General features: G+C 37.2%; 1 protein-coding gene across 1 annotated transcript in view; it reads right to left on the bottom strand.

Annotated features, from left to right (window-relative positions):
- Window positions 1–26,622, bottom strand: part of LOC126263361 (neural-cadherin-like) — a 454,211-nt gene that overhangs the window by 260,248 nt on the left and 167,341 nt on the right. The window contains exons 5-8 of the mRNA XM_049960451.1: window positions 21,534–21,706; window positions 21,305–21,454; window positions 5,893–6,198; window positions 5,484–5,757 (exon numbers count right to left, since the gene is read on the bottom strand). Of these exons, the coding sequence (XP_049816408.1) occupies window positions 5,484–5,757; window positions 5,893–6,198; window positions 21,305–21,454; window positions 21,534–21,706 (903 nt within the window). The remainder of the gene's footprint in view (window positions 1–5,483; window positions 5,758–5,892; window positions 6,199–21,304; window positions 21,455–21,533; window positions 21,707–26,622) is intronic.

Raw genomic sequence — 26,622 nt, 5'->3', positions numbered from 1 at the left:
CATTTTACACAAATGATGCCTTTTTGAGCACTAGATGTTTGCAGGTGATGCTGTCATTTATCATCTTGTAAAGTCAGCAGATGAACAAACCCAGCTGTAAAATGATTTAGACATGATATTTCTATGGTGAAAAAAGTGGCAATTGACTCTAAATAAGCCGGCCAAAGTGGCCGTGCGGTTAAAGGCGCTGCAGTCTGGAACCGCAAGACCGCTACGGTCGCAGGTTCGAATCCTGCCTCGAGCATGGATGTTTGTGATGTCCTTAGGTTAGTTAGGTTTAACTAGTTCTAAGTTCTAGGGGACTAATAACCTCAGCAGTTGAGTCCCATAGTGCTCAGAGCCATTTGAACCATTTTGACTCTAAATAATGAAAAGTGTGAAGTTATCCACATGAATACTAAAAGAAAAACACTATATTTTGGTTACACAATAAATCACACAAATCTAAAGGCTGTAAATTTAACTAAATTCTTAACAATTACAATTAACTTCAGTTGGAACGATCACACAGATAATTTTGAGAGTAAAGCAAACCACAGACTGTGATTTATTGGTAGTACACTTACAAAATGCAACAGACTGACTAAAATGACTGCATAAACCAGGCTTGTCTGTCCTCTTCTGGAATATTGCTGTGTGGTATGGTATCCACATCAGATGGGAGTAATGGAGGGCACCAAAAAAGTTCAAAGAATGGCAGCTGGTTTTGTATTATTGCAAAATAGGGGAGAGAGTGCAACAGATATGACATGTGAATTAGGGTGGCGGTGGTCATTTTTCGTTGCAGCTGAATCTTCTCATAAAATGTCAATCATCAACTTTCTCCTCTGAATGTGAAAATATTCTTTTGACTCCCACCTACATAGTGAGAAATGATCATCATGATAAAACAGGATAAATCGGAGCTCGTGCAAAAATATTTAAGTACTTGTTTTTTCCGTGCACTGTTAGAGAGTGGAACCATAGAGAAATATCTTGAAGGTGGTTCAATGAACCCTCTGCCATGTACTTAACTGTGAACTGCAGAGTAATCGTGTAGAAGTAGATGTGCACTGATCTGTTGGCACCATCATTCTTGCTGACAGTTTTAGCTTGATATGGTGTTGTTTATGTGGTCAGCGAACTGGAGTACTATAAAGTCAAGTTCATCAATAAGGCATTCCATTTTAATGAACTCCCTTGGTAGGAAAGCCAAGAGTTTTATTTTATTTTTTGATTTATTACTGATGAAGAATATATTGTATACTCAGCCACGAGTCAAAGAATGTCATTTCAGTATCAGTTTTAATTAACATACGATAAGTTTCTTTTCACAAAGAACTGCTGTTTTTAAAGAGTGATTAATTTTAATGTTCCATCCTTGCCTGTTTGTGAATATATCCAGCAAACTGAATACTGACAATGGTCCTGTTATAGATTAACTTACTTTACAAGGGCAACAATATCCTAGATTGTGTGAATACATGAATTTCTAAAACAAGAAGGCATTAGAAATACATGTATGCTACACTATCTTTAAGTAATTTTAGTTACTAAATTTTTCTCTACCACGTGCACTGCTGCACACTAAACTCCCAATAATATCACGGTTATGGAACTGAGGAGGTGTCATATTATCAAAAATGTTGGATTACTGAAGCTAGGATTTGTAAAATTAAGCTCAAACTTCTAAGCCTAGAAAATTTCAGTTGTTTTGTATAAACATTGAGTGGGTACTGCTCATACTGTAGTACGCCTATTGTTACAATACATATTGAGTACACACATACGTATTTTACAGCCATTGAGGTTATAAAAAATACAAATGTAGATATAAGACAAATTTATTATGTATTTATGTATGCATATATGTGTATTACACTTGTATACAAATATATACAAACATTTTCATGCATACATACAAGGGTATACAAATAGCATATTTATCACTTAAAAATATCTGTAATAGTTTTTTGCCTTTTCTTTCATAAAGGGCCCATCATGGCTTTTTCGTGAATGTCTTTTAACATTAAAATGTTCTCATAGTTGAGTTCCCTCCCTTCACACCAACATACCAAAGTGCTGGCAGCCACCATAAACTCTTTGCAAGTGCTGGTGCATTTCACTTCTGTGGCCGTCTCAATTGGGTCATCGTCCACAACATAAGCAATAACTTCTTGGATTATCTCCTCTTCTGTCAGTTCAGAACCAAGGTTAACATGTAACACCCATCTTTTCAGCTATTCTGCATCTTATTGCTGAATGTTAATTTCATCACAAAGTGTGAGCACAGCCTTGGTAACTTCATTACTATCTTCAGATTTATTATCTCTGCCATCTTTCTTTGGAAGAACTATGTTTCAAGGTCAAATATTTCCCCAAAATTTTATCAGCGTTACAGGGCTGACTAGATGCCATGCAAATGCTCCAATCACAATGGCATCCTTGATGTTAAACTCTTCCAAGTTTAATGTGATGTCTGCAACAGGTTGTCTGAGTATATCAATCAGAGATGCTTTTTGTAATGTGCTTTCAATGTTTTGATAACATCTTAATTCGTCAGCTGAATCACTGCAGGGATATTTTTTGGTAAATACGAAGCCTTTATGTAGCCATCAGCCATCTTAACTCTCTCCTCCTTGTCCGGGAGACCTGGAGCATTATCTAAAACAAAAGGGCCTTCAATGACAGATTTTTTCTCTTTGACTTCTTGTACAAAGTGGTAGGAAAACCATTTCAAAAATTTACTTTAGTAACCCATGCTTTGGCTTTTGTGTGACACTGGAAGAGATTTGATCTTTTTTTTTAAAAAAAGAAAGAATACCCATGGGATTTAGATTTCCCAACAGCTAAGAGTTTTAACATATGGATTCCAGAGGCATTTGCACAAACCATTAATGTGATATGCCCTTTTTGAGGTTTCCTTCCTGAAACTTTTTTTCTTCCTCCATGACAAAAGTTTTTGTTGGGAGCTGCCATCAGTTTAAGCCCATTTCATCAGCATTATACAGTTGTTTGGACAAAAGGCCTAGTTAGTTAATTTTGGCATTTAAATCTTGAATGAACTGAGAAACTTCAGTCTCGTCAGCTGATAGTTTTTCTCCACTCATCTGTAAGAAATGAATGCCATGCCAGTTCTTGAAGTTTGCAAACCAACCATCGCTGACATGAAAATCATCTTTGTTGATCATTTCACGGTAAAAAAGCTGAGTTTCTGTTTTAAAATATCTCCTGAAATAGGGAAATGTCTGCTTCTTTTTTGTTTAAACCAAACGTACAGACCTTCCTCAATTGAGGGTATTTGCTCATGCGGGGGCTCTCTCTTACACTCATTTTCAATAGTTTCTATAAATTGTCCTACTTCACACCTATTTTTAAATGTCATAAATGGTAGATCACCCCATATCAAAAGCTTTAGAAATGGAAGTTAGAGGTTCATCACGGTCCTAGTATTTAATATTTCCCATTTACCAGTAACAGTACTAGATTTATGCTTACGTTTAGCATTTCCACATAGCTTACGTATAGCATTTCCACTTATACTCACCATTGTACAACACTTTTTAACATAAAAATCAGAACAGAACAATTGATCTCTGTTTCAGAATTCAAATTCACTAATATGTGAAAGGAGCACTCTCAATAACACATTTGAAGCATGTGCATGAATAATGCTGTATGGTACATTTTGCGTCACCTTGCTAGAATCCACCATTCTTGTAATGTACAGCATTATTCGCACAGAGGCATGAAAAATGCATGAGTCTCCTTGCTGTTTAGTGCTCCCCTCAGATGACACACAGCTCAACTACACTCATGTTTAGAAAAAACAGAACACCTTGAACAACTAGAGATAAGACATTCATAATCACAGGAAATGTACATTAATATGTTCTGAAGAAATGATTAGCATTTGAACTATGTCAGCATATGGGTTAAGGGTCAACAACGATACTGTAGCACAATACCACCTCCTGGAAAAACATGCCTGTGGCTCTCTTTGTTGCTATAAACCAGGGGTAATAGATCAGTGTGACTCGAGCAGATGTGCAGGATGCCTTGCAGACACATGCACGAACCATACCATCAGATCAATGAGTTTGAAAGGGGGTACTTTATTGGCATGAGAGGGTGTGATGCATTCACCCAGGAAATTGCTGCTCATGTGGGATGAACTGATTTGGCAGTGCAATAATTCACAGAAAGCCGTAGAACATGACAAGATGAGCCTAGTCACACCACCCACACCAGTCCCCCAATAAGCTTTACACCTTATACAAATGGCATTACAGGGCAGATCTGCATCCTCCTTGGCTCTAGTGGAACAGTGGAACACATCATACACTATTAGGGGAATAGTCTGCCCCATTTATTATGGCATGGGTTACATAAGCTTTGTCCACTTTGCCTACCTTTGGTGAATGTGCAGAAACATGGTAGATGGCAGTGGTGAATGGAATGATATCACTGGGACAGGAATGGCATCAGATAGTATTTTTGGATGAATCTGGGTTCTGTTAGAAAATTAAGGCCCATTTTGTTTCACCACAGACAGGGGAAGTGACATCACAGTGACTGTATTCACACACGACATACTGCACCAACTAAAGGCCTTATTGTGTTGGGTTCTATTTGGTACAACCACAAATCACAGCTGGTGCATGTCCAGGGCACTGTGACCAGTGTGCCCTACATAAAGGGCATCCTACAACCCATAGCCATACCGTTTCTGCACAACACCCCAGACATTATTTTTCAGCAAGACAATGCATGATTACATGTTTCTGCACAAACATATGCCTTCTTGTTGTCACAGGATGTCAACCTTTTCCTCTGACCTGGCAGATCACCAGACTTGTCACCAGTTGAAAAAATGTCGGATATTGTGTAATGATGGGTACAGTGCTGTGTCCAAGTGCCAAGCAACACAGATGAACTTTGGAACCAAGTGAATGCAGCATGGATGGCTATACCATAGGATGGCATTCACTCCTCATACTGATCTATGCCATTATGCTTGTTATCAGGGGCACGGGCAGACCCTATGCGTACTAGGAAACAGGACACACACTGAACCGAGGTGACTGAAATGCCAATCATTTCTGCAGAACACACTAATGTAAATATCTTGTGAATATGAAAACCTACCTCTAGTTATTCAAGGTGTTCTGTTTTCTCTGAACATGAGGGTATTACAACACACAATGCAGACTGCCATATACAACATAATATCGTGTGATTCTATAAAATGTCAAAATGTGCCATAAAGTGCACATGTTTCATTTATACTTGAGTGAGGCCCCGGGGCAGATGGGAGGATGCACCTGTCATGACAAGTGTGTGCCTGACTGTCTCTGGAGCAAGCACAGTGATGACTTCCGACATGGAGTCAGACTACCAAGTGTGTCGGGCTGTCAAATGTCGGATTATTGCAAGTCTACTGTAGAGGTCTTATAAATATTTATTCTTTCTCAAAATCTAAAGATTTACTTCTATGAACTTACTTTGTTCACACTCAACTTTAAAGGAGGCGTGGATTATACTGCTTGCATTTGGGTCTATTCTAAAATTGAAAGGTGGACCATTATTTTTTAATTTGTCATCATCATCTATAGCAAAAATTTCTGCAACTTTAGTTGGTGGTATGTGCTCAAGAATGACAGGCTGATAATCTTCAATTAATCTTGGTGCATTGTCATTAACATCTTGAACAATTACCATTAAAGTCGCAGATGAAGTTTTTGCTGGCACGCCATCATCTATTGCCAGAATCCTGATCTGTAAAAAAATCCAAACAGTAAAACTTGTTGATGGTGTAGCAAATCCTTTTTGTCATACCACACTGATTATTAAATGGTATTCCAGTAACAAAAACTAATTTATAATGAAGTGTTTAGTATATAAAATAATTACCTGATGTTTAGCATGGTTCTCTCTATCTAGCTGTCTTTGGATTAACACAGCTCCTTCATTATTAATAGAAAACTGTTTCCTCCTATCAGTTGCTCGATCGATTACATATTTAATTTTGCTTTTTCCACCGTTGTCAGCATCTAAAGCTCGGAAGTTGCCTACTGTTGTTCCAATTTCAGCATTTTCATTGACAAACACTTCAACATTGTCATTTTCAAACTGTGGTTTATTGTCATTGACATCTAGAAGCCTAACAGAAACCCAGGAATAATCTGTATGATATATGTCACTGTCAGCATTATGTCCCTGAAAAGATTGAAAACAAATGGATTGCTAGTGACATAATAGCTACAAAAACTGAGGTCTAAGAAACTGTAGTGTGCTACTTGTTGGATCTGATATGTCAGCTTTATTTTAAGGATCCACATTTAACAAAATAATATATATTTTCATCACACTAAGTCAAAAATCCATTTCTACACAATGGAAAGTACAATAAACCACTGATTACTAACAAATGAGGCATTTTTTCTATAAATAATTAGAAAAAACTATATAGAACAAATGAGCACTCGCAACAGACAAAGCTTAGAAATAAGAAGTTGTGGAACACATCTTGATGATGATTAAATGTTCCTAGGTCAACAGCTGAGTCAATATGTTGTTCTCTGTCAATGTTTCAGCAAGTTTCTTACTTGTCATCTTCAGGCAACATTTTGTCTAAGATGGCAAGTAAGAAACTTGCTTAAGGGTTGCTGGAAAACAATGCATTGACTTGGCTGTCAACCCAAGAAGATTTTATCATCGAGATTCGATGGGAAAGCTTGCATTCTCACATCCTGATGATGAGCATGACAGTGAGCTTTAAACTGACTCAACATTAGCACATGCAGCAACCTCATGCAGCAACATTATGAGAGGTAACCATCTCTAAGAGAGAAAGTTCTCAATGAACAGAATAATGTAGTACAAATAATACCCACTGCTCACACAAAAATAATTTTTAAGAAACCTTTTCAGGAGAAAAGTATTTTTACCTTAACTTTGCATTACATATATTTTCTCACAAAATTTGTAGACAAAAATCAGGTTAGAGGCCACCTATCTCACTGAATGACAAATAGGCACGTATAAAAATCATATAAGCTAACTGGCTTTCAAGCTTCAACTTGTCTTCTAGTTTTGATATGGTACACACATCCATGACTGCGAGGTGAAATTAGAATTATATGAACACAATAGTGTTGGTCTCTCACTGTGCAAAATGAAAAGCCGTTTCGAGTATTTGAAAACAAAATTTTGAGGAATATTTTCGGAGCAAAAAGGGATCACATTAGTGGAGAGTGGAAAAAACTGCATAACGAAGATGTTCACAAACTCTATTCAAGCCCTGACATAATCAGTATTATTAAATCACGTAGGCTGCAATGGCGGGTCACGTAGCTCGAATGGATGAGGGTAGGGCAGCACGCAGAGTACTGGTAGGGCACTTAGAGGGAAAAGTCCTGTGGGGAGACCGAGGCGTAGATGGGAGGACAATGTGAAGGCTGATTTGAGGCACCTAGGTATTGAAGGTGTATGGAAGGAAATAGCCCAATACAGGGACAGATGGCGAAAATACATTGCTGCGGTAATGGACTCACGCGTCCGGTATGACCAGTGAGTGTGTGTGTATTAACACAAAACTGTTTTGAGTGAAGCTGCTATCCTTTAGCTGAAAGATGGAAGCTAATCTTCTGTCATAAATATTGTAGGACTTCATTTTTCACTTTCAATTTGAGTTAATCTGTCCATTAGTGTGCTTCATCACCATATGACAAAGAAATTAACCACAGTGATAATTTAGAACCTAAGTTCCATTGATAAATTCCAATAGTACTGTATCAATGTTCTGGTTAAAACTATATACCACTTTCAGTTAGGTGGCAGCGATCTATGACAGACAATGTCACTAAACCATCTAGTCTGCACAAAAGTCACTATTCTAGCCAATGACGGATACTCAGTCAGCAAACTGAGGAATAAAATATGATGGACAATAGGGGCTTAAACAGGTTGGAAGAATAAGTTTGGAAAACAGTGATCAATGATGTTTTTGTGCATATTTACCACCCTGCTGGCCCAAGAACACCACTGAAGAAATCTATTAACAACAAAGTTTGGATTCCAATGATATATGTATTAAGGAAACTTTCAGTGCTTGAACTTGCAACAGCAACTAGGAGGTCTTATTCTATATTTCTAAAGCTGTCTGAAGAAATAAGTGTTCTTAACAGTCACTACTATGATTAGGAAGCACCACATCTCAAAAGTATGTACATTGGAAATATTTATTTTAAATTTGTCACGATATTGTTCAATAATTTTTCAAGTTTTTGCATATAATTCAGCTCCTTAACTTCAATAGTAATTCATCACATATGAATTAATGAATTCAGTACCGGTACCTTAACTTCAAAATAATTCATCACATCCAGCCAATATCACATATGAATTAATGAATTAGACAACAGCCATAAGATAAATTGTAGTGTAATGTGAATTATTTCCTGATTTTCAAAAATTCATATCTTTGTTCACCCGTCAAATATCAATGTTGAAATTTTTACAGTACTTTGCTGTCATACATGTGTACAAAATGTGCAAAAACCAAATTTTTATATTTAATCCCACCAGAAATAACTAGCCTCTATTCTACAAAAAATAAAGATTTTCAAATTTCAATGTTGTGTTCTATCAATGGCCAGTGGACACGGCACTGGGACATAGCCTTCATGTGAGACATACTTTCGTGAGATGCATGTACCTGCTGCCAGTTTAAAATCAACATGATAATACTGGTCATTGTGGCAGAGTATCTATATTTGTGATAGAATAACTACAAGAAATGAAGGAAACATTTGTCAGTGTTCTTGCTCTATATGTGGCTAGTAGATTATGATACATAACTACAGAAATGAAATACACTTTTATAAATCATTCCTTGGGTCTAAAAAGTGGATTTTTTAAATTTTAAATACCAAACATTCGAGGTCATTTTGACTGGTTATTTTTTCATTTTGGATAATAAACAGTGCTGTAGAACAGACTTTTCTAAAAACAATCATGTCACTTGTAATGTCATAACTTAGCACAGTGTGGAGTTATTCAAATTAATGGTAATGTCTTCAAATTTCAAATCTTCCATGCACTTACAAATAAAAATGGCCACCATTCAGTAACTATGCAAGGTAAAATTTTTTAAAAAACTGTTTTGGACTACTCATTTATAGGGTAAACATATATAAAAATATTTAATAATTGGCAAGAAACCAATTTAATTTTTATTGGATCACTTCACTTGGATTGACTTGAGTCTATTCTGCTTCCATTTAAAAATGATAGGGAGATCCCCTGAGCAGCAAGATTACCAGGCCTGTCCACTGTCGAAAGTATGCACATCTTGGTGATTTGAGCTGGTCTGCATACCCAGCTACATTCCCTGACCAGTCTAGAAAGATGACACCTTATACCTCTATAATAGACTGAAAGCGTGAATGTGAAGTTGTGTTTTACAAGATACGTATTGTGATTATTGTTCTAGTGATCTAGCCATACTTTATGTTCTTGTGATTATTTTCTAGTTTTCACAAGTGTATTTTGCAACACCTGTGCATACTGTCTCTTGTTGTGTCACTACACCATAAAAGATCATACACCCCTTTCATATTATTTTTCTCTGAAGCCCCTCCTTAATTAGGATAAAATCATCCATATCTCTTTTAGGAGCTTTCAGTATATTGGCTGATTATTGTCTTACATTTCACATTCCAATTACATGTGTAAGTAGTCATATGAGCCACTGGAAAATTCAGTGAAGATCTTAGTACTTTTGGCTATAGTAGCCATTTACCCTCAGTTGTCAGTTTAAAATCAACATGATAATACTAACTATTTTGGCAGAATATCTACATGTGTGACAGAATAACCACAAGAAATTAGGATGATTTACAATTTAAGTAAGGTAATCTACAAGCAAGTGAAGTTGACACTGAGTGAGAAAGACTATCTAAATTGTTTGCAAATTGTCAAATGAAATTCCCAGCCATTAGTAATGTTAGACATTAGAATGTTAGATAACTTATAGGCAGTATGGCTAAATGTGTATGCCTGTAATTCATTAATTAAATGTCCATAATCACATAAGAAATGTATTTTATATCTCTTACAACACTGTTAAAGTGCTTTGCTCAAAATATCTCCATTACGTAGTTACTGTAATCTGTTCTTATCTATTGGGATCCAGCCAAGAACTCCCTTGGTCCATTCTCTTTGCAGCTACCAGGATACATCATTACTGTGACAATTATATCTTATGGTCCCATTTTTCCTTATCCATTTGTACCTTTTTTGTGTCTCTTAGAAATTCTCAACAGACATGCTTACTGAGAAATCCTAACTATCAAAGGGTTTTCAACTGAAAGTTGATGTTTCACTGCCAATGTCAAAATAGTATTCATATGTCTTAAAATAACATATTACGGATATCTACACTCAGTCCTCAGCTATGGGATCATGTTTTGGGGAACAAGGGCCAGTAACATACAAACGGTGTTCAAAGTACAAAAAAGAGCCATAAGGATAATAACAAATAGCAACAACAGGGCCCACTGTCTAGAATTATTTAGAAAGCTAGGAATTCTAACTGTTTCTTGTGAGTATATCTTTCAGAACATAATGTTCATTAAGAAAAATCTCAACATGTACAACACAAACAGCCTAATACATGACCATGAAACAAGAGCTTGTCACCACCTCCATCTAGATAGAAAGAACAAGGCAAAGATGCAAAAAAGTATATTTTATAATGGGATAAAACTGTATAACAAATTACCACAAGAAATTAAAGAAATAAATGAGCCCCTCACTTTCAGACAAAAGCTTAAAACCTTTTTAGTAAGTAAAAGTTGTTATACAGTAAAAGAATATTTAACAGATGTAGATTATTAGCAACATATGACATTATCACCAAAATATTATGTAATTAGAAACCTGTTTAATTTTAAATGTATGTGTGCTCATGTGTTGTAATCTGACGACATCCATACAATATTTATTGTTCCACGGATGAATAAATAAATAAATAAATAAAAATAAATACCCTAGCTTAAAATTTCTTTCATTCTGAATATCCCACTACAATGATGAAGTCAACTGACTTAGATCTTCAGAATATTAAAATAGGTTCAACCAGTGCACTACCTCAAAATTGCTGAGGATGTACCACATGAGAACATATTGCTTAAGTTTTAATTTAATATGGAGGTGAAATTTTATATTTCACTCATGCCTTTCAGCTACATTTTAACATACCTCTGCCACAATATGTAATCCAGTTGTCCATATATCCTTCTGAAGAAGACTTTTTTTATGAATGTTGAAACCATGGTAAAGAGGCATTAATAAGCCTTCCAGTTTGCCACTGATAGGCTGTTTACTGTTTCTACAAGAGAATCCCACACTGTTCTTGTATTGGGGAATTGTGTAACTTCAAAACCATTCTGTAAGTACTCTCAAGTTCCTGTAATATTACTTTTCCTGTGTGTTTAACCACTTCTGTTAAAATACTACCTCTTACAAGCAGCTTTCCTTTCTTCATACCTCAAATGGCTTTACACATTTCATTTGACATTATTTTCAGATCATTAGTATTTTCATTATCAACACCTGTGATTCTGACTAATTTCGGGACTACAAGAACATTTAAGGAAATTTTCAAATGCTAAAATTTTCTCTGTGCTGTTAGTTACAATGGTGTTTGTCATTTTTTAATTTATATACCCAACATGTCACTTAACTTAACAAGACCATTTTTAAATGTGTTCAGAAGGATATGAGAAGGTACAATGAAAATTTAAAAATTCAATTAATTTAAAATGATAAAAGAGTGAAAGATATAAAACAAGTTTATGTTCCATAGACATTAATGCTATGTGTCAACTGAAGAAAGCTAACAGCATTCTAAGCCCAGACCAGTGTGTTAGTGAACATCAGAAAATCTGTAAAATAATAATGTTCTAGGGAAATGGAGTGAAGACTTTTCTTGTTATAAAAACTAACTTGGAAAATAAGTAATAAAAATCAATTAGTATAACATGAGGAAGCAGTGACAACTTTCAGAAAATTGATTTTGATGTTAATTTTATATCTGTCATTTTCAGAAGGTGTAGGCAGGCACATGATGTAGCAGTGTAATTGCAAATACAGTGTGCAGAGTTAGGTACTGATATCTACTGTTCTATGCAAACACACATTTGGTATCACAACCCTGAAGCTCCTCCTTCATGATGAATGAGTAATCATAATTTGTTCATGCTTTTTTTTATTTACTACTAGACAGACATGATAATTTACACAACAGGGAAAATAATATGAGGTTTATTTAAAAAGTAACATGATTTTTTCTTTAAATTCATGAGTTTTGTAATTACATATGTGTGATTTTTGTTGTTGTTGTTGCATTGGTCCACATACCTGAAATTAATTGATAGTTGAGTCAGCTTGAGTTGATTCCAGACAGTTGCAGTGGGCTAGGCATTGCAGTTTTAGTTGCCAACCTCACCCAATAACATAATGTGATTTTGTAAACAAATCTATGGCAGTACCTCATTGTTGTCAGACCTGTAGATGGCTACTGTTTTTGCCTTAAGTCATTTGCACTTTGCAGCTGAGAGCTGGCTACAGCACTGCAAGCTGTTAGGGATCTTCTTGCACAGTTTCAGCGATGGACTGTGTTAGCCATATTGAACATTTAGTCTCTTGTCAGCTTAACATGTTACATGGATTTTCATAGTCTGAGCAGTCATTTATTTTGTATAAAAATAGATCAGAGAAGTTGTATCAAAATTCTCTAAAAGAACAGAATAAAGTGCAGGGAGGTTTTAGAAATTTTAAATATTACTTTTGGTGGGTCTACTGTGTGTAAATCATGAGTGGTATGTTTTGAAAATGACCATGAAGACATTAAAGATGGCAAGAGCCTTGGACACCACAGCAACTCGTCAACTGATTAAATCAGAGAAAAAGTAGAAGATGTGACAACAAATGATCACCAAATCACAATCAGGAAAGTTACTTACATGTTGGCGTTGCTTCAGGTTAGGAATTTTGTACGGATTTTTTTGGATATGAAGTGTGTAACTTAATAATTTATTCCAAAATTATGGAATTTCAAATAAATATGGAAGCAAATGCAAGCTGACCACGAGTCACTACTTGGAGATTTACTGAAATGTATCATAAGACTTATTTTCTGATATAATGTCAAAACTAAGGTTCAGCAGTCCTAGTAGAAGCATCATGGATTGACAACAATGATAAAAGTTTGTCAAATGTACGGTCAATACTGAAAGTTATGCTCATCACAAGTTCTCACCACAAGGCTGAATCATCGATAAGGCGTGCTTATTACAAGCTCAATACTGTTTGCTTGTATCATTTACGAAAATCTGTATTTTGGTGAAACAGAGTATGTCTTTTGCACCATAATAGTGTACCTGCTTACATTTTGTGGCTTGCTTGTGATATTTGGCCAAGAACATTACTGTAATGATGCCCCCACCACCATATTGACCAGGCATGGCCACATGTGAATTTGCTATGTTCCCAAAAACAAAACAAAAAATCTTAAAGGACTGCAGTTTAAAAGCACAGATAAGTTTAAAAATGCATTACTCGCAGAGCTAAAATCTATCCCAAAGACTGTTTCAGAAGTGTCCCAGGGATTGAAAAAAGTACTTTCATAAGTGTATAATATCTAATGGGGACTTTTTTGAAAGGGTTAACAGTAAAGTAGGTCCTTAAAGAAATCCAGTTACTTTTTGAACATGCCTTTTGTACATGGAAGAGATTTCATGTATTAGGCTTGTATTGATCACCAAATGTTTAGATAAAACATTCTTTGGGTGGTCAAACTTACTATATATTAACTTTTTAATGATTATTGGTGATTTCAACAGAGACAGAAGAAAGATACAGCCAAAAATAAAGTATTTACAGACATGCTACACAGTTATATCACTGGCATTAAAATGGATAAGCCATGACTTGGCTTAGTGTACTGAAACAACTATAGCTTGGTAATAATGACTTTATCTTCACAAAAATATGTTAGCCTGGCAGTAAGAATAACACTATATGATAACTTTGTAGTCATAGACATTAATATGAAGTCTATATCTAAAAACAAAGATGATGTGACTTCCCCCTAAGGTAAGTCTTTCCGCTCCCGGGATTGGAATGACTCCTTACCCTCTCCCTTAAAACCCACATTCTTTTGTCTTTCCCTCTCCTTCCCCTCTTTCCTGATGAGGCAGCAGTTTGTTGCGAAAGCTTGAATTTTGTGTGTGTGTTTGTGTTTGTTTGTGTGTCTATCGACCTGCCAGCGCTTTCGTTCGGTAAGTCACGTCATCTTTGTTTTTAGATATATTTTTCCCATGTGGAATGTTTCCGTCTATTATATTGATATCAGTAATTTGAACCCAACAATTACGTTTGTTATTGTCACTGTTGCATTTCGAAATCTTTTCTGTCGTCTTATTTTCTCTTTCTGTTAGGGATATGTGTGTGTGTGCGAGTGTATACCTGTCCTTTTTTCCCCCTAAGGTAAGTCTTTCCGCTCCCGGGATTGGAATGACTCCTTACCCTCTCACTTAAAACCCACATCCTTTCGTCTTTCCCTCTCCTTCCCCTCTTTCCTGATGAGGCAACAGTTTGTTGCGAAAGCTTGAATTTTGTGTGTGTGTTTGTGTTTGTTTGTGTGTCTATCGACCTGCCAACACTTTCGTTCGGTAAGTCACATCATCTTTGTTTTTAGATATATTTTTCCCACGTGGAATGTTTCCGTCTATTATATTAATATGAAGTCTGGTAGATTTGTGGAGACTATATGGAAGAAGGAAAGGCATGTCACAACACAAAACAATTTTTTTATATAAAAATTTTATATCCAGAAAAGTAAGACTCACCACATGTAGACCGTGATGCACATACGAAGAGAGAAGAGTGTTTTTATTTAATGAGTATCATATTGTTACATGTCTCGTGCACAAAAGCTTAGCAAAACTAGGCCAAAAACAGTAAGCTGGCTTGCTAGGGAATTACAACATATAAGAAATAAACTGAGGTATCTACTATGAACTCTCTCAGTATAGACAAAACAAAAAATTAAATATGAAAAATAAAAACTGCGTGTGACAAGGTTTGTACTCAGGCTAATACGACTTCATTCTGGTAGGTTAATGATTTCCCACAAAATTATGGTCACAAACCTTTAACGTACAATGATCACATTACAGTTAGCACTGCAACTTAGACAAAGCAGATCTCGAAAACAAATGAGTTTTGAATACTGAAAATGCAAATCAGTAACCACTTTAAAGCATTAATTTTATAAAGCATCCAAAACAATTAACACAGAATTTCAAATAAACAGTGTAAAATTTATGTAAATACTAAAATAAATACTACTGGAACAATTTATGAAATAAACACAACAAAAATTCTATGGACTACGTTGATGCATTTTTGATAAGAGGAGTGTAGAGTGTCACACAGGCCCTAGATACACTGTCAACAGATAAACACGGGGATTTTCAGTTCAATTTGGCTTTGGAGAAGTGTATAGGATGGCTATTTAAAAAGCATTTTCATACTTGAGAAAAGATAAATGAGTTGTATTGCAAAAATACTACTCAATAGTCAGACAATCTCACAAACAATGTTTTGTAAAATTTAACATTACAGCAGTGTACTGTGGTATATACATTAGATATAACAGGAAAAGGAAGTGACATCCACATCATTAACAAGGAGAACAATAACAATGCAATGTAAGAAGGGAAAATTGCTATAGAAGACAGTGAAGCTCCATCTGACAGGGAATACATCTAATGCAACAGACAGAAGTATTATTTTTTTCTTAGCTACCTAGCACTAAGCTCTACAATGACAGTGTAAATGGGTGCCAGAAGAAAAAGTACATAAACACTATGAATGAATATTTGTAATTAAAATAAATTAAAAACACCAGATTCACAAACAAAAAATGTAACTCCATATATACACACACACATCAAAAAACATTTTGTATCAGCTCGGAATTCTGGAACCTGAACAGAAAATTGGAATAGAGATCAACATAAACATCATTTCCACCCTGTTTATTGCTCATGAAAACCACGCATTCCATGTTGTACCACCATACAGAAAGACCTTCAGAGGTGGTGGTCCAGATTGCTGTAGACGTAGGAACCTTTAAGACCCAGTAGCACGTCCTCTTGCATTGATGCATACCTGTATTCGTCGCAGTACACTACCTGCAAGTTCATCAAGGCACTGTTAGTCCAGATTGTCCCACTCCTCAACAGTTATTCGGTGTAGATCCCTCAGAGTGGTTGGTGGGACACGTCGTCCATAAACAGCCCTTTTCAATCTATCCCGGGCATGTTCGATAGGATTCATGTCTGGATAACATGCTGGCCACTCTAGTTGAGCAATGTAGGATTCATGTCTGGATAACATGCTGGCCACTCTAGTTGAGCAATGTCATTATCCTGAAGGAAGTCATTCACAAGATGTGCACGATGGGGGCACGAATTGTCGTCCATCAAGACGAATGCCTCGCCAATATGCTGCCAAAATGGTTGCACTATTGGTTTGGAGGATGGCATTCACGTATCGAACAGCCATTAAATTATCTTCCATGACCACCAGCGGCATACGTTGGCCCCACATAATGTCACCCCAAAACAGCAGGTAACCTCCAACTTGTTGCACTTGCTGGACAGTGTGTCTAAGGCATTCAGCTTGACCGAGTTGCCTCCAAACATATGTCTGATGGTTGTCTGGTTGAAGGCATATGCAACACTCATTGGTGAAGAGAACTTGATGCCAATCCTGAGCAGTCCATTCGCCACGTTGTTGGGCCCATCTGTACCGTGCTGCATGGTGTTGTGGTTGTATACATGGACTTCATCATGGGCATTGGGAATGAAGTTCCGAATCATGCAGCCTATTTTGCACATGTAGACACTACATTATCCCGGCAACCCTAGGAAACAACTGAGCAATGCAGAGCAACAACGTTATGCTTAGTGCTTTGGCCCATATGGAAATGGACATCTGTGAAATTGGTTATACTGCTTTTCATGAATGTTCATATACACAATGCGGGCCAATATATGTATATGTAGATAAAGCAGGTTAATCATAAGATCAAAAATGTCAGGAGCATGCATACAAACTACGATCTCAAAACTGATGACAGGGCACTTTAGGCACTTATGTCTTTCAGCACAAAATATATTTGTATCAATTTTAATTACACGTTGATATAGACTTTTCTAAAATGATAAATTCATGTTTAGACCAACAATAGGATTATTCAGACTATACAGAGTTAGTAAAAATAATAGAATTCGAGAAATTATTTGCAACATCATTTAACATAACCACTAGATCCACAACACTTTCATTAAGTATCCACAAGTGAACAGTCAAATCCCCACTAACAACAATGTGAACCAGATGGAACTTTTATTGGTGGATTCTAGGCACCTATCAGACCAACTCATTCTGTGACACTTCAGGAACTCAATATATACAGAATGGTATGAGCCGGGGTCAGGATAAGAATATATGATACATAAAAAATAACCAGAACAAAACCTCATGAAGACAACACAGCAGCCCAAGAGAAAACTGAAAACAAAAAGCAATACCAAGAAATACCAACAGAGGCATTAGAGTGAGTATACATGCACAACAGCACTGAAAACAAAGTGGGACAAGATAACAACCAAAACCACAGCAAATATATTACTGAAGATGATAAATATATTCAGGAGCCATCCACAGTTTGGAGCTCAGTGCATAAAAGCAACTGTAGAAAATGATAAGGCACACAACAGTTCATTAAAAACTAGCTAAATGGCCAAATAAATCAAGATTACCAAAAGTAAAGGAGTACTGGAACAACAATTTATCAATGAAAGATAAAATACTGGTCGAAACAAATGTGGAACAATTGGAGTTACTGTGGAGTCTGAATGAAGCAAGACACTTTACACAGATAAGTGTTACACTAATGTCATTTAGCTCTAAGAGACACCTATGAAGAATAAGTAAAAGAAAATGTTGTTTCTTCAACAACTGAAAAACTTAAAATTCACATAAAATGATAAAAGTATAATTAGGTAGTTAGTGAACAGTAAAGTCTCTGCTAAATTTCTAAAACTAAGTAGTGATAAGGCTGGAACAGCTCCTCACAAAAATGGTGACAATGAGCTGCGAAGAAGAGGGTATGTGACAACACTATCAGGTGATAGGGTTAAAACAGAGAGATTATATGGTGCCCAAAGAGATATGGCAATTCCTGAGATATTCGTGAAATTGTTTTCAATGAGCAAAGTACGAGGCAGAATAAGAATCTGAAAAATACTACTGAAACAGACAGATAGTGATATAAAGTGTTCACTAAGATGACATACTGGAAAACCTTCTTTTCAGAGTAGCGTTGGAATTGTGGTACAAGAAAGTAACCTACAGTATGCAGTGATGATCTTCCTCAAAACAGTGCACATAATAAGCAAAATCGAAGAAAGAGACACACCTGCAAGATCTGAAGATAATAGAGGTGCTGTTTACTGCAATGAAACAGACTGATAGGAAGACAGAACTGGCTGTCAAGAGGCTAGTTGTAAGACTAAATATTTGGCATGTGGAGGAGCACACATGAGGAAGAAGCTGACATCAATGAGTATATACAGCTGCAAATTTGTGAAAGTTCTGACTTCCAACAAACAAACAGTCTTCTAGGATCGTATCTCACATCATTAAAACATATATAAAACACTTGTAAGAAGCATTCAGGTGCACCTCCAACATTTGGGCATTAACAGCAAGCGATGCCAACATGTTGGACATCTTTGAGAGGAAGGTACTGTGCATAATAATAGATTCATACTGTAATGGTGGAAGGTGGAGAAAGTAATACAGCAATGAACTTGGTGCCTGCTATGAAGATCCACACACAAAAAATAGTAAATCTGCAAAACTGGGATGGGCCGCATATGTGACTCTGATGAGTAGTAAAAAGGTTCCAATGGAGAATTGATTGGAAATCCTGGAAGGCAACAATGCCACAGAAGACCAAAAACTAGGTGCACAGATATTTCTGATTATGACCAACTGTGAATAAGATACTTTTACAAGAACAGGAGAGCACAAGCACAAAATTAGACCACACGTCACAAAATTGTGTACGAAGCACATGTTCACAGTGGAGTACAGACACACAAAAGAAGACATCTACATACATGGTCCAGTCACATTTATACTGCCATTGCCTACATCTGATGTCAACATGCAATAATAACTCACAGACAGCATGTGGTAGTAATAGCAGTGGAGAGTATATAAAGTGTGTTGGGGGAGGGGGGGGGGGGAGGACATGGAAAACAGTGCTGTCATGGAAGCAATTCTGAAACTGTTAAGTTTGTAAACTATTCAAGAGTGCTGCCATGGTTAAAGTATATTGTGCATGGCAAAATGGTGCTATCCAAAAACTGGTGTTGAGGCAACTGTGGTGCACCAAGGGCCATATGTGACACAGATGAATGATGGTTGTGGAAATGTGTATGGGTTGACAGATGTGCAACTGTTGAGCAAGTGATGCACAGTTTGAACCAAGGGGCTACCAACAGTGTCTCTTCAACATCTGTTCAGTTTGCATCCATGCTGACTGGAATTTGTGGACTAGTTAATAGTGCAACTGGATGTCCAATGAGTGGTGACAGGTGGCCTTTTCAATTAAATAAAGTTTTATGTTCCATCAGACAGATGGCTATTGGCACGTACAGTGTGAAATCTCTGAAACCAGACATCCTGCAACAATTGTCGGAAGGACTGTTTCCGTGGCATTCTCTGAATAATACTGTCATTCTGAAAGGCAAAATAAATTAACACAAGTATGCCTCTATCTTTGGGGACGACGTCGACCCCTACATATAGTTAGTTTTTCCTCGGCTTCATGGCATCTATCAGTACGGCAGTGCAATGTGCCATACAGTTCACAGCGTATGTGTGAGCTTCAAGGAGCACCAGGATGAGTTTACTGTACTCCCCTGGCCACCAAACTGGAATTTAAACCCATTTGAGAATATCTGTTCATGCTATGGATCCTCGAACAAGGTATTCCAGCACAGATGACTAAGGCACTGGAGTTAGCAAGGCTTCACATCCCTGTATGTGCCTTCCACAATCTCACTGAATATGCACATCTCATAGTGCTTTGTGCTGCAAAAGGTGGTTATTCAGGATTCTGACAGGTGGTCACATTAACGTAACTGGGCAGTGTAAATGCAGTCACAGGATAGACATTATGTTCTAGGCCTCTCACCAGGGTGTTTACAGAAACTGTTGCACAAATATCGTGAAGTGTTCAAGGGCAAAGAATAAATAAACAAACATCTGGTGTGTAAATCAAAATGAGCACACACTACTTTTAACTGTTATGCTGTCCCTTCAATGAACTCTGACATTATAAAAATATATCACTACATACAATACTATTGTATCAACTTGGTATAACAGTAATGTAGGATGACCACTGTTGAAGTTCAGTACTGCTACTTGATATGTTTACAGTTAATGAATGATACATATATCACATCTGACAAGAATGTCCACAGAAGAGTTGCACGGGAAAGGAAACGGAAGTGGGAGGAAGGGGCAGGAAAGGGGGGGGGCGGGGGGGGGGGGAGAGATGAGGAGTAGCAGCTCAAGTTAGTGTTGCATTGAATTACATAATATTTTTGAGATTTCACAACAAATGACTCCAGATACACTTGCAAAAAAGTCAGTATCCATTATTACTATTATTATCATTATTTTTAAAAGCTGATAATGGATACATTTCTATGGAGAGAGGTTGGGGGCTGGCCTGTCTCACATTGGGTATGCCCTTTGCGACTTGACTAAAATACAGTACAGCTCACTGGGTTAACCAAAGCAAGTAAGTTGGAAGACTATGTACATTATCTTCAAATTCACTTTATCTGAAAGCAGTACTGTGGTATAGGTACTGGATGTCTTGTTAATTTTAATGAATCAATTGCTTGTTCAGAACAGGCCTGTAGATTTTTAGGTTGCTTGACTCTATGTTCTTCATGAAACTACGTTAACTATGGTATTAACGGTTCTAATAATTAGTTACCCAACAAACAATTTCCCAGTTTGGTTTCATATGATCTAGGTCTCTGTCTCCGAGCCCATCCTTAGCATTTCAAACTTCCACAGTGTGAAATAAAAAGATAACACATTTTCTTGTACAATATTTTATTTAGTATTTGATGGGGTTTTCTGGTAGGCCTACCTTGTCACTAACTCGTATCTTGAATCTGAATCCATGTCTCTGCATGAGATCTTCATAATCAAGGTCCTTAACAATTTTAATAGAACCACTTCCATCGCTGTTACTTACTATTATAAATTTATCTGAACCGTAACCACTGTTTTCGATGATCTATAAAGTTAGAAACAACAATTATTTATTAAGTTTCCTTGGAATTAATTTCAAATGAAAATCTGAGACATTCACTTACTTCGTAGACAAAATCATTTGCTTCATCTTCATCATGCACAGTCACTGTGAGAATTGGTTCTTCAGGTATGTTTCTGCTATCAGTTTCTTCCACTTCACAGAACCATTCCTTCTTAGTAAAACGCGGCGACATGTCGTTCACATCTTGAATTTTAATTGATGCAGTACCAGTACCTAACGATATTCAAAATACATTAGACATTTATTAATGCAAGAAATGGACAAGTAGAAATCATCGGTACCATCCCATTGTTTAGGAAAGTACCACAATTCGAGTGCGACTTTGCTGATAGCTAACGCGTGGCAAACGTCTAAACAATAATAATAAGAAGAAGAAGAAGATAACAACACATACAACGACAAGCATATGAAATAATTAGTTTCGTACAAACCGGGTCTTACTTTACTACTTCCATATGGGTGATCATACCCATTGTAGACTGCAATCGACAATGGAAAGTAATTTCTAAAGCGGCCCCCAAGGCAGTCAGTATTACTGCGCAATATTCCTGGATGCACAATATTTCTTGAAGCGCAATAATACTGAACGCATGGGAGAGAGATTGAGAGGTTGCGCAATAATACTGAGCACATCCAAAACTTAATAACTATACTGTACTGCCTGAAAATGGTGTGCCGCATACGGGCGGGGTTGTCAATATTCTTGCCAATCTCTCACGCGCTACAGACCGTGACAGTATAACATGTAACTGGATATTTTGATAAGGCCATTCCGGGCGGGTCTGCGGCGAAGTTTCCCACAGTGCGTTTCACGCTTTGACGTCATCCGGCAGACTGCCGGCAATGTGCGAATGGCGCGTGTGTAATCCAGACGCCACGCGAGATTAAATAATTATTGTAACCGTGTAGCGAGAGAGCGAAAGAGATGAGTAAAAATACGAGTAATTGTACAGTTGCAAACTGTAACAATTAAGGCCGTAAAACTAGTGGTGCAGTTTACCGTTGATTCCTTACAAACGCAGTACAAAGGTAGAGGGTAGATCGTCGCAAGCGAGCAGATAAAATCAATGTAAACAATGCACAAATCTGCTCAGTTCATTTACTTCCGGAAGATTAGAACGTTATTTAAAGAACGAGCTCCTTGGTTTGCCGACAAAAAAGATTCTGAAAGCAAATGCAGTTCCATCACAGCATTTAGCAGACATAGAACCGAAAGCAACAGCGAAGCTGGAGCTGAAGTAAGCAAGCTAAATACATTGTCATTTCTACATCTGCGTCAACGTCTATACTCAGCAAAACCACCGTGCATGACGGAAGGTACGTTCCCTTGTAACTGTTAGGGTTTCTTCCTGTTCCATTCACGTATGGAGTGCAGGAATGATTGATTGAATGACTCTGTGCGTGCAGTAATTATTCTGATCTTGTCTTCACGGTCGTTATGTGAGCGATATGTAGGGGGCTGTAGTATATTCCTAGAGCAATCATTTAAAGCCGGTTCTTGAAACTATTCGTGCTGCCTTGCTCTATATACTTTCAATATCAACTGTCAGTCCTGCAGTGTGCGATTTGCGGGGGGGGGGGGATTCCCCCCCCCCCCTCTGCATCAGAAATCTTATGAAGATATGACTGAACATTTGTGCAGCTTCTTTCAGACAGTACTTTGTTATAGATAGCTCCATCATCTGCAAAAAGCCTGATTTTACTATTAATGGTGTCTGCAAGGTAATAAACATACAACATGAACAGCAAGGATCCCTGATTTTGAACTGATTAAACTAATTTACAGTGTTGATTTCATTAACTTAAATCTTCTCAAGTGGCATTTATTTTATGTGTGGATACATAGTTATTATTTCTCACGTATGATTAATAAAACAGACAACATGAACCAAACAATTAACCACCTTGTTTGTAATTGCTGCAGCCTGTACGTGAGCGAGCTCCATACTATGAAGATGGAGATGTGCGAATGAGAACAGCTGGAGCCTTGGAATCTGTATACCCAAAGAAGAGGAAACTGGGCCAAAAAACAAATATAGTGCCCATCTGTGAACTCACTGCTTTAAGACTCAAGTACAAAGAAATCAAAAGACTGAATAAAGAAATTGAAGTTTTGAAGAAGAAAAACGCAGTGTCAGAAATGCAGCCCTGAAAAGAATTAAAGCTGTCAGGCGCTTGTTGCTAAAAAAGAGAAAATTAAGTACAACTATGAAAAAAAATATGGGAAGGCAGAAGGTAGAAAATGTATTACCTAAATGTTTCAGTCCGGGCAAATTCGCTGTTTGTTACAAAGCAAACGACGGGTTAAAAGGAGTTCCCAGAATATTGCCAATACACTAACTTTAAAAGCCCTTTCTTGAAAAGCTTTTACGTATTTGAGAAACAACATTATTCCTTTGCCCTGTAGTGCAACGCTTAAATATTGGAATAGAATTTTCAAGTGCAATCCATGCGTTTCGTAAGAAGTTTTGACAATTTTGAGAGCAAAGCCTCATACATTTACTGTGTTAGAAAAGAAAACTGTGGTGTGTTTTGACGAAAAGAACATTGACGGCCGCATCTGCTATGATGCAACGGAAGACAAGATTTTATGACTTCATAGCAATTTTATAGGTGTGATTATTTATGGTTATTAGAAATATTGGAAGCAACCAGTTTATTATGATTCTGCTGTGACAGTGAACAGTTTACCTGCTCTAAGATATAATAAGGAAAGTTGAACGTTCAGGGCTACATGTCATGGCCGTAACGTATGATGTTGGAGGAAAACATTCTAGAGTGTGAAATGAGCTTTGAGTCGACACATCCAAAACATTTTTCACAAATTCAGCGGACAAGGAAAGGAAGATCTAGTTTTCTACGATGTGGCTTACTTACTGAAGCTTCTTAGTAATCACTTTTTGGATGAAGGAGTAGTTCTACCTTATGAAACTTCACTAACGAAGAAGTTAATTGAGAGCCTTTTGAACAGTCAGACAGGTGACCTGAGTATAACATACCACTTACCAAAATCTCACACCAGTGTCACAGGTAGAGCGCGACAAAATGTTAGAATGGCTGCCCGTTTATTTTCACACCACATGGCTAAAGCTCTGTTGTATGTTTAGGAAAGCATTTTCTTTGAATTAGTCTGTTATATGTTCGACGTTTTGAATTCTAGAGTTCGCTTTGAGCGTGGCACGCTTCTACGTAAGGGATTCGATTTGAATCTTCCAAGCCAAGAGATCACTTTAATAAGGTTTCGAGATGCTTGCCATGAACCGCGCTTTGGAACAGAAAGGGAGTGTATCATCTCCATCAGATTACTTCTAGGACTGTTTGAAGCAGTAAGAAAAGGTAAAGGAAGGTATTTCCTAAACATCCCAACTAAAGCAAGACCGCATGGAAAATTATTTTTCGAGAAGTCGAGGTCTTAGTGCATTCTATAACAACCATTCAGCAGTCGAGATCAGGCACAGCATTCGGCTTCTTCTTTTAATAAGAAATGGAGACGACGTATCATTATCAAGCTGTGCATCGGTTGCTGTTGAGGGAATCAGTACAGCTGCTGCAGACATCGAAACACACGTGACGAATTCATGAAATTCGTTACCAGCGAACTTTGTATTGACCTTACAGAGCTCAGTGTGCAAATAGTTGTGACATTGCACACATTATGGAAAAGGAAGAAGAATTCCTGAGAACAGTCGACAAAACAGAAGAAAAAAATTCTGACGCAGAGGACGTTTCGCCTGACTGTTCGCTACGTGGCAGGCGGCCTTGCATTTAAGTGTCGAGCCACTGAAAATCCTTTTTTATCACGAACTGAAATGTGCTCAGTTCCTGGAAAAAGTTCTGGTTGCTGGATATCTACAGTTTATCGAGGGGGTCTTTTAAATCCAACAACAGACTGGATGAAAGTAGGTAAACAGCTTGAAATTTTGTTTTCTAGGTTTCATGGACATATAATTTCTAAGTGCGACAAAGTAGTTAAAACTTTGAACATGCGATTCATAAAATTACGGTATGTAGGTTTGTTCGTATACAGAACTGAATTATTGCATCTTGTGTGAAATAATTTTCAGTTATGTATTTCTTAGGGTCTATTTCTTTTTTTCTGTTTCTTTAACACATTTTAAAAGCGTTTAAAACATTTACAGAAGGCACATGCTTCCTAAACCGTCTCGCAACTTTGCTTTCATACAGCGAGCTGCCTAGTGCGGCCGGAGGTTGTTGACGTCAAGCGGGAGCGACCAATCACCGTTTCTCTGTTCAACGATTGATGTGTTGCAAATAGGTTTGCCATCTGTCCAGATATATCGGGACTGTCACCATTATTAGCCTTCTTGTCCCGACATTCCACAAGTCCCAATTTTGTCCCGATTTTCCCAAATACTGTTACGAGCTTGGCTCAACTACTGAAGTAACGACATTTTTAGTGCAACATGTAAACGCAGCCTCAGTGTTATTTATGTCAACAAATTAATGTTGACAAGGTCGTCTCACAGATGGTGTTGCATGTTGCGTATGCTGTATTGACGATGCAAGTACCTTCTAGATCTAGCACAGTCCTTCGAGAAAATACGACACTTCCCTAGTAGAATGGCTGGAACTATTAAGCAGCGCGACACGAAGAATCGGACAGTTCCCATTTGAATAGCGATCTGATAAGACGATTCTTTCTATACGTAAAATGAACAACTAGTGCAAGTCATAATAATGTTTGAAGTGTTTACTGCGGGTATATTGGACGTGGAGTGTATAGTGACGTGAACTTCGATGACTTATGTGTTATTGTCGATTATTTATAGTCTAATAAACTTATCACTTACGAAAATGGCTAAGGATGGGAAGAGAAACTGTCACTTTTAGGATGATTACACAAAAGAGTGATCTTTTGTCAAGAAAGGACTTTCGGATTAGGAAGAGTTATGTGAGATCGGTAGTTGCTTCATCTCAGTAACTCACAAAGATATGGCAGATGTGAGGCATTACATTTCTACAAAGAATCGTACAAATAGATTCGCGGTAGCATCGACATCAAAGCCTATTTTTACATTCATGACTAAAGAAGAAACCTAGGAAGAATTGTACGTTGCTGCTGCAGAACTAACAACAGCTTATAAAGTTGTCAAGCATTATCAATCCTT

This window comes from Schistocerca nitens, chromosome 6, assembly GCF_023898315.1.
Source record: "Schistocerca nitens isolate TAMUIC-IGC-003100 chromosome 6, iqSchNite1.1, whole genome shotgun sequence".
Classification (NCBI taxonomy): Eukaryota; Metazoa; Arthropoda; class Insecta; order Orthoptera; family Acrididae; genus Schistocerca; species Schistocerca nitens.
The sequence above is the reverse complement of the archived record's forward strand: the minus strand, read 5'-3'. Positions and strand labels throughout refer to the sequence as shown.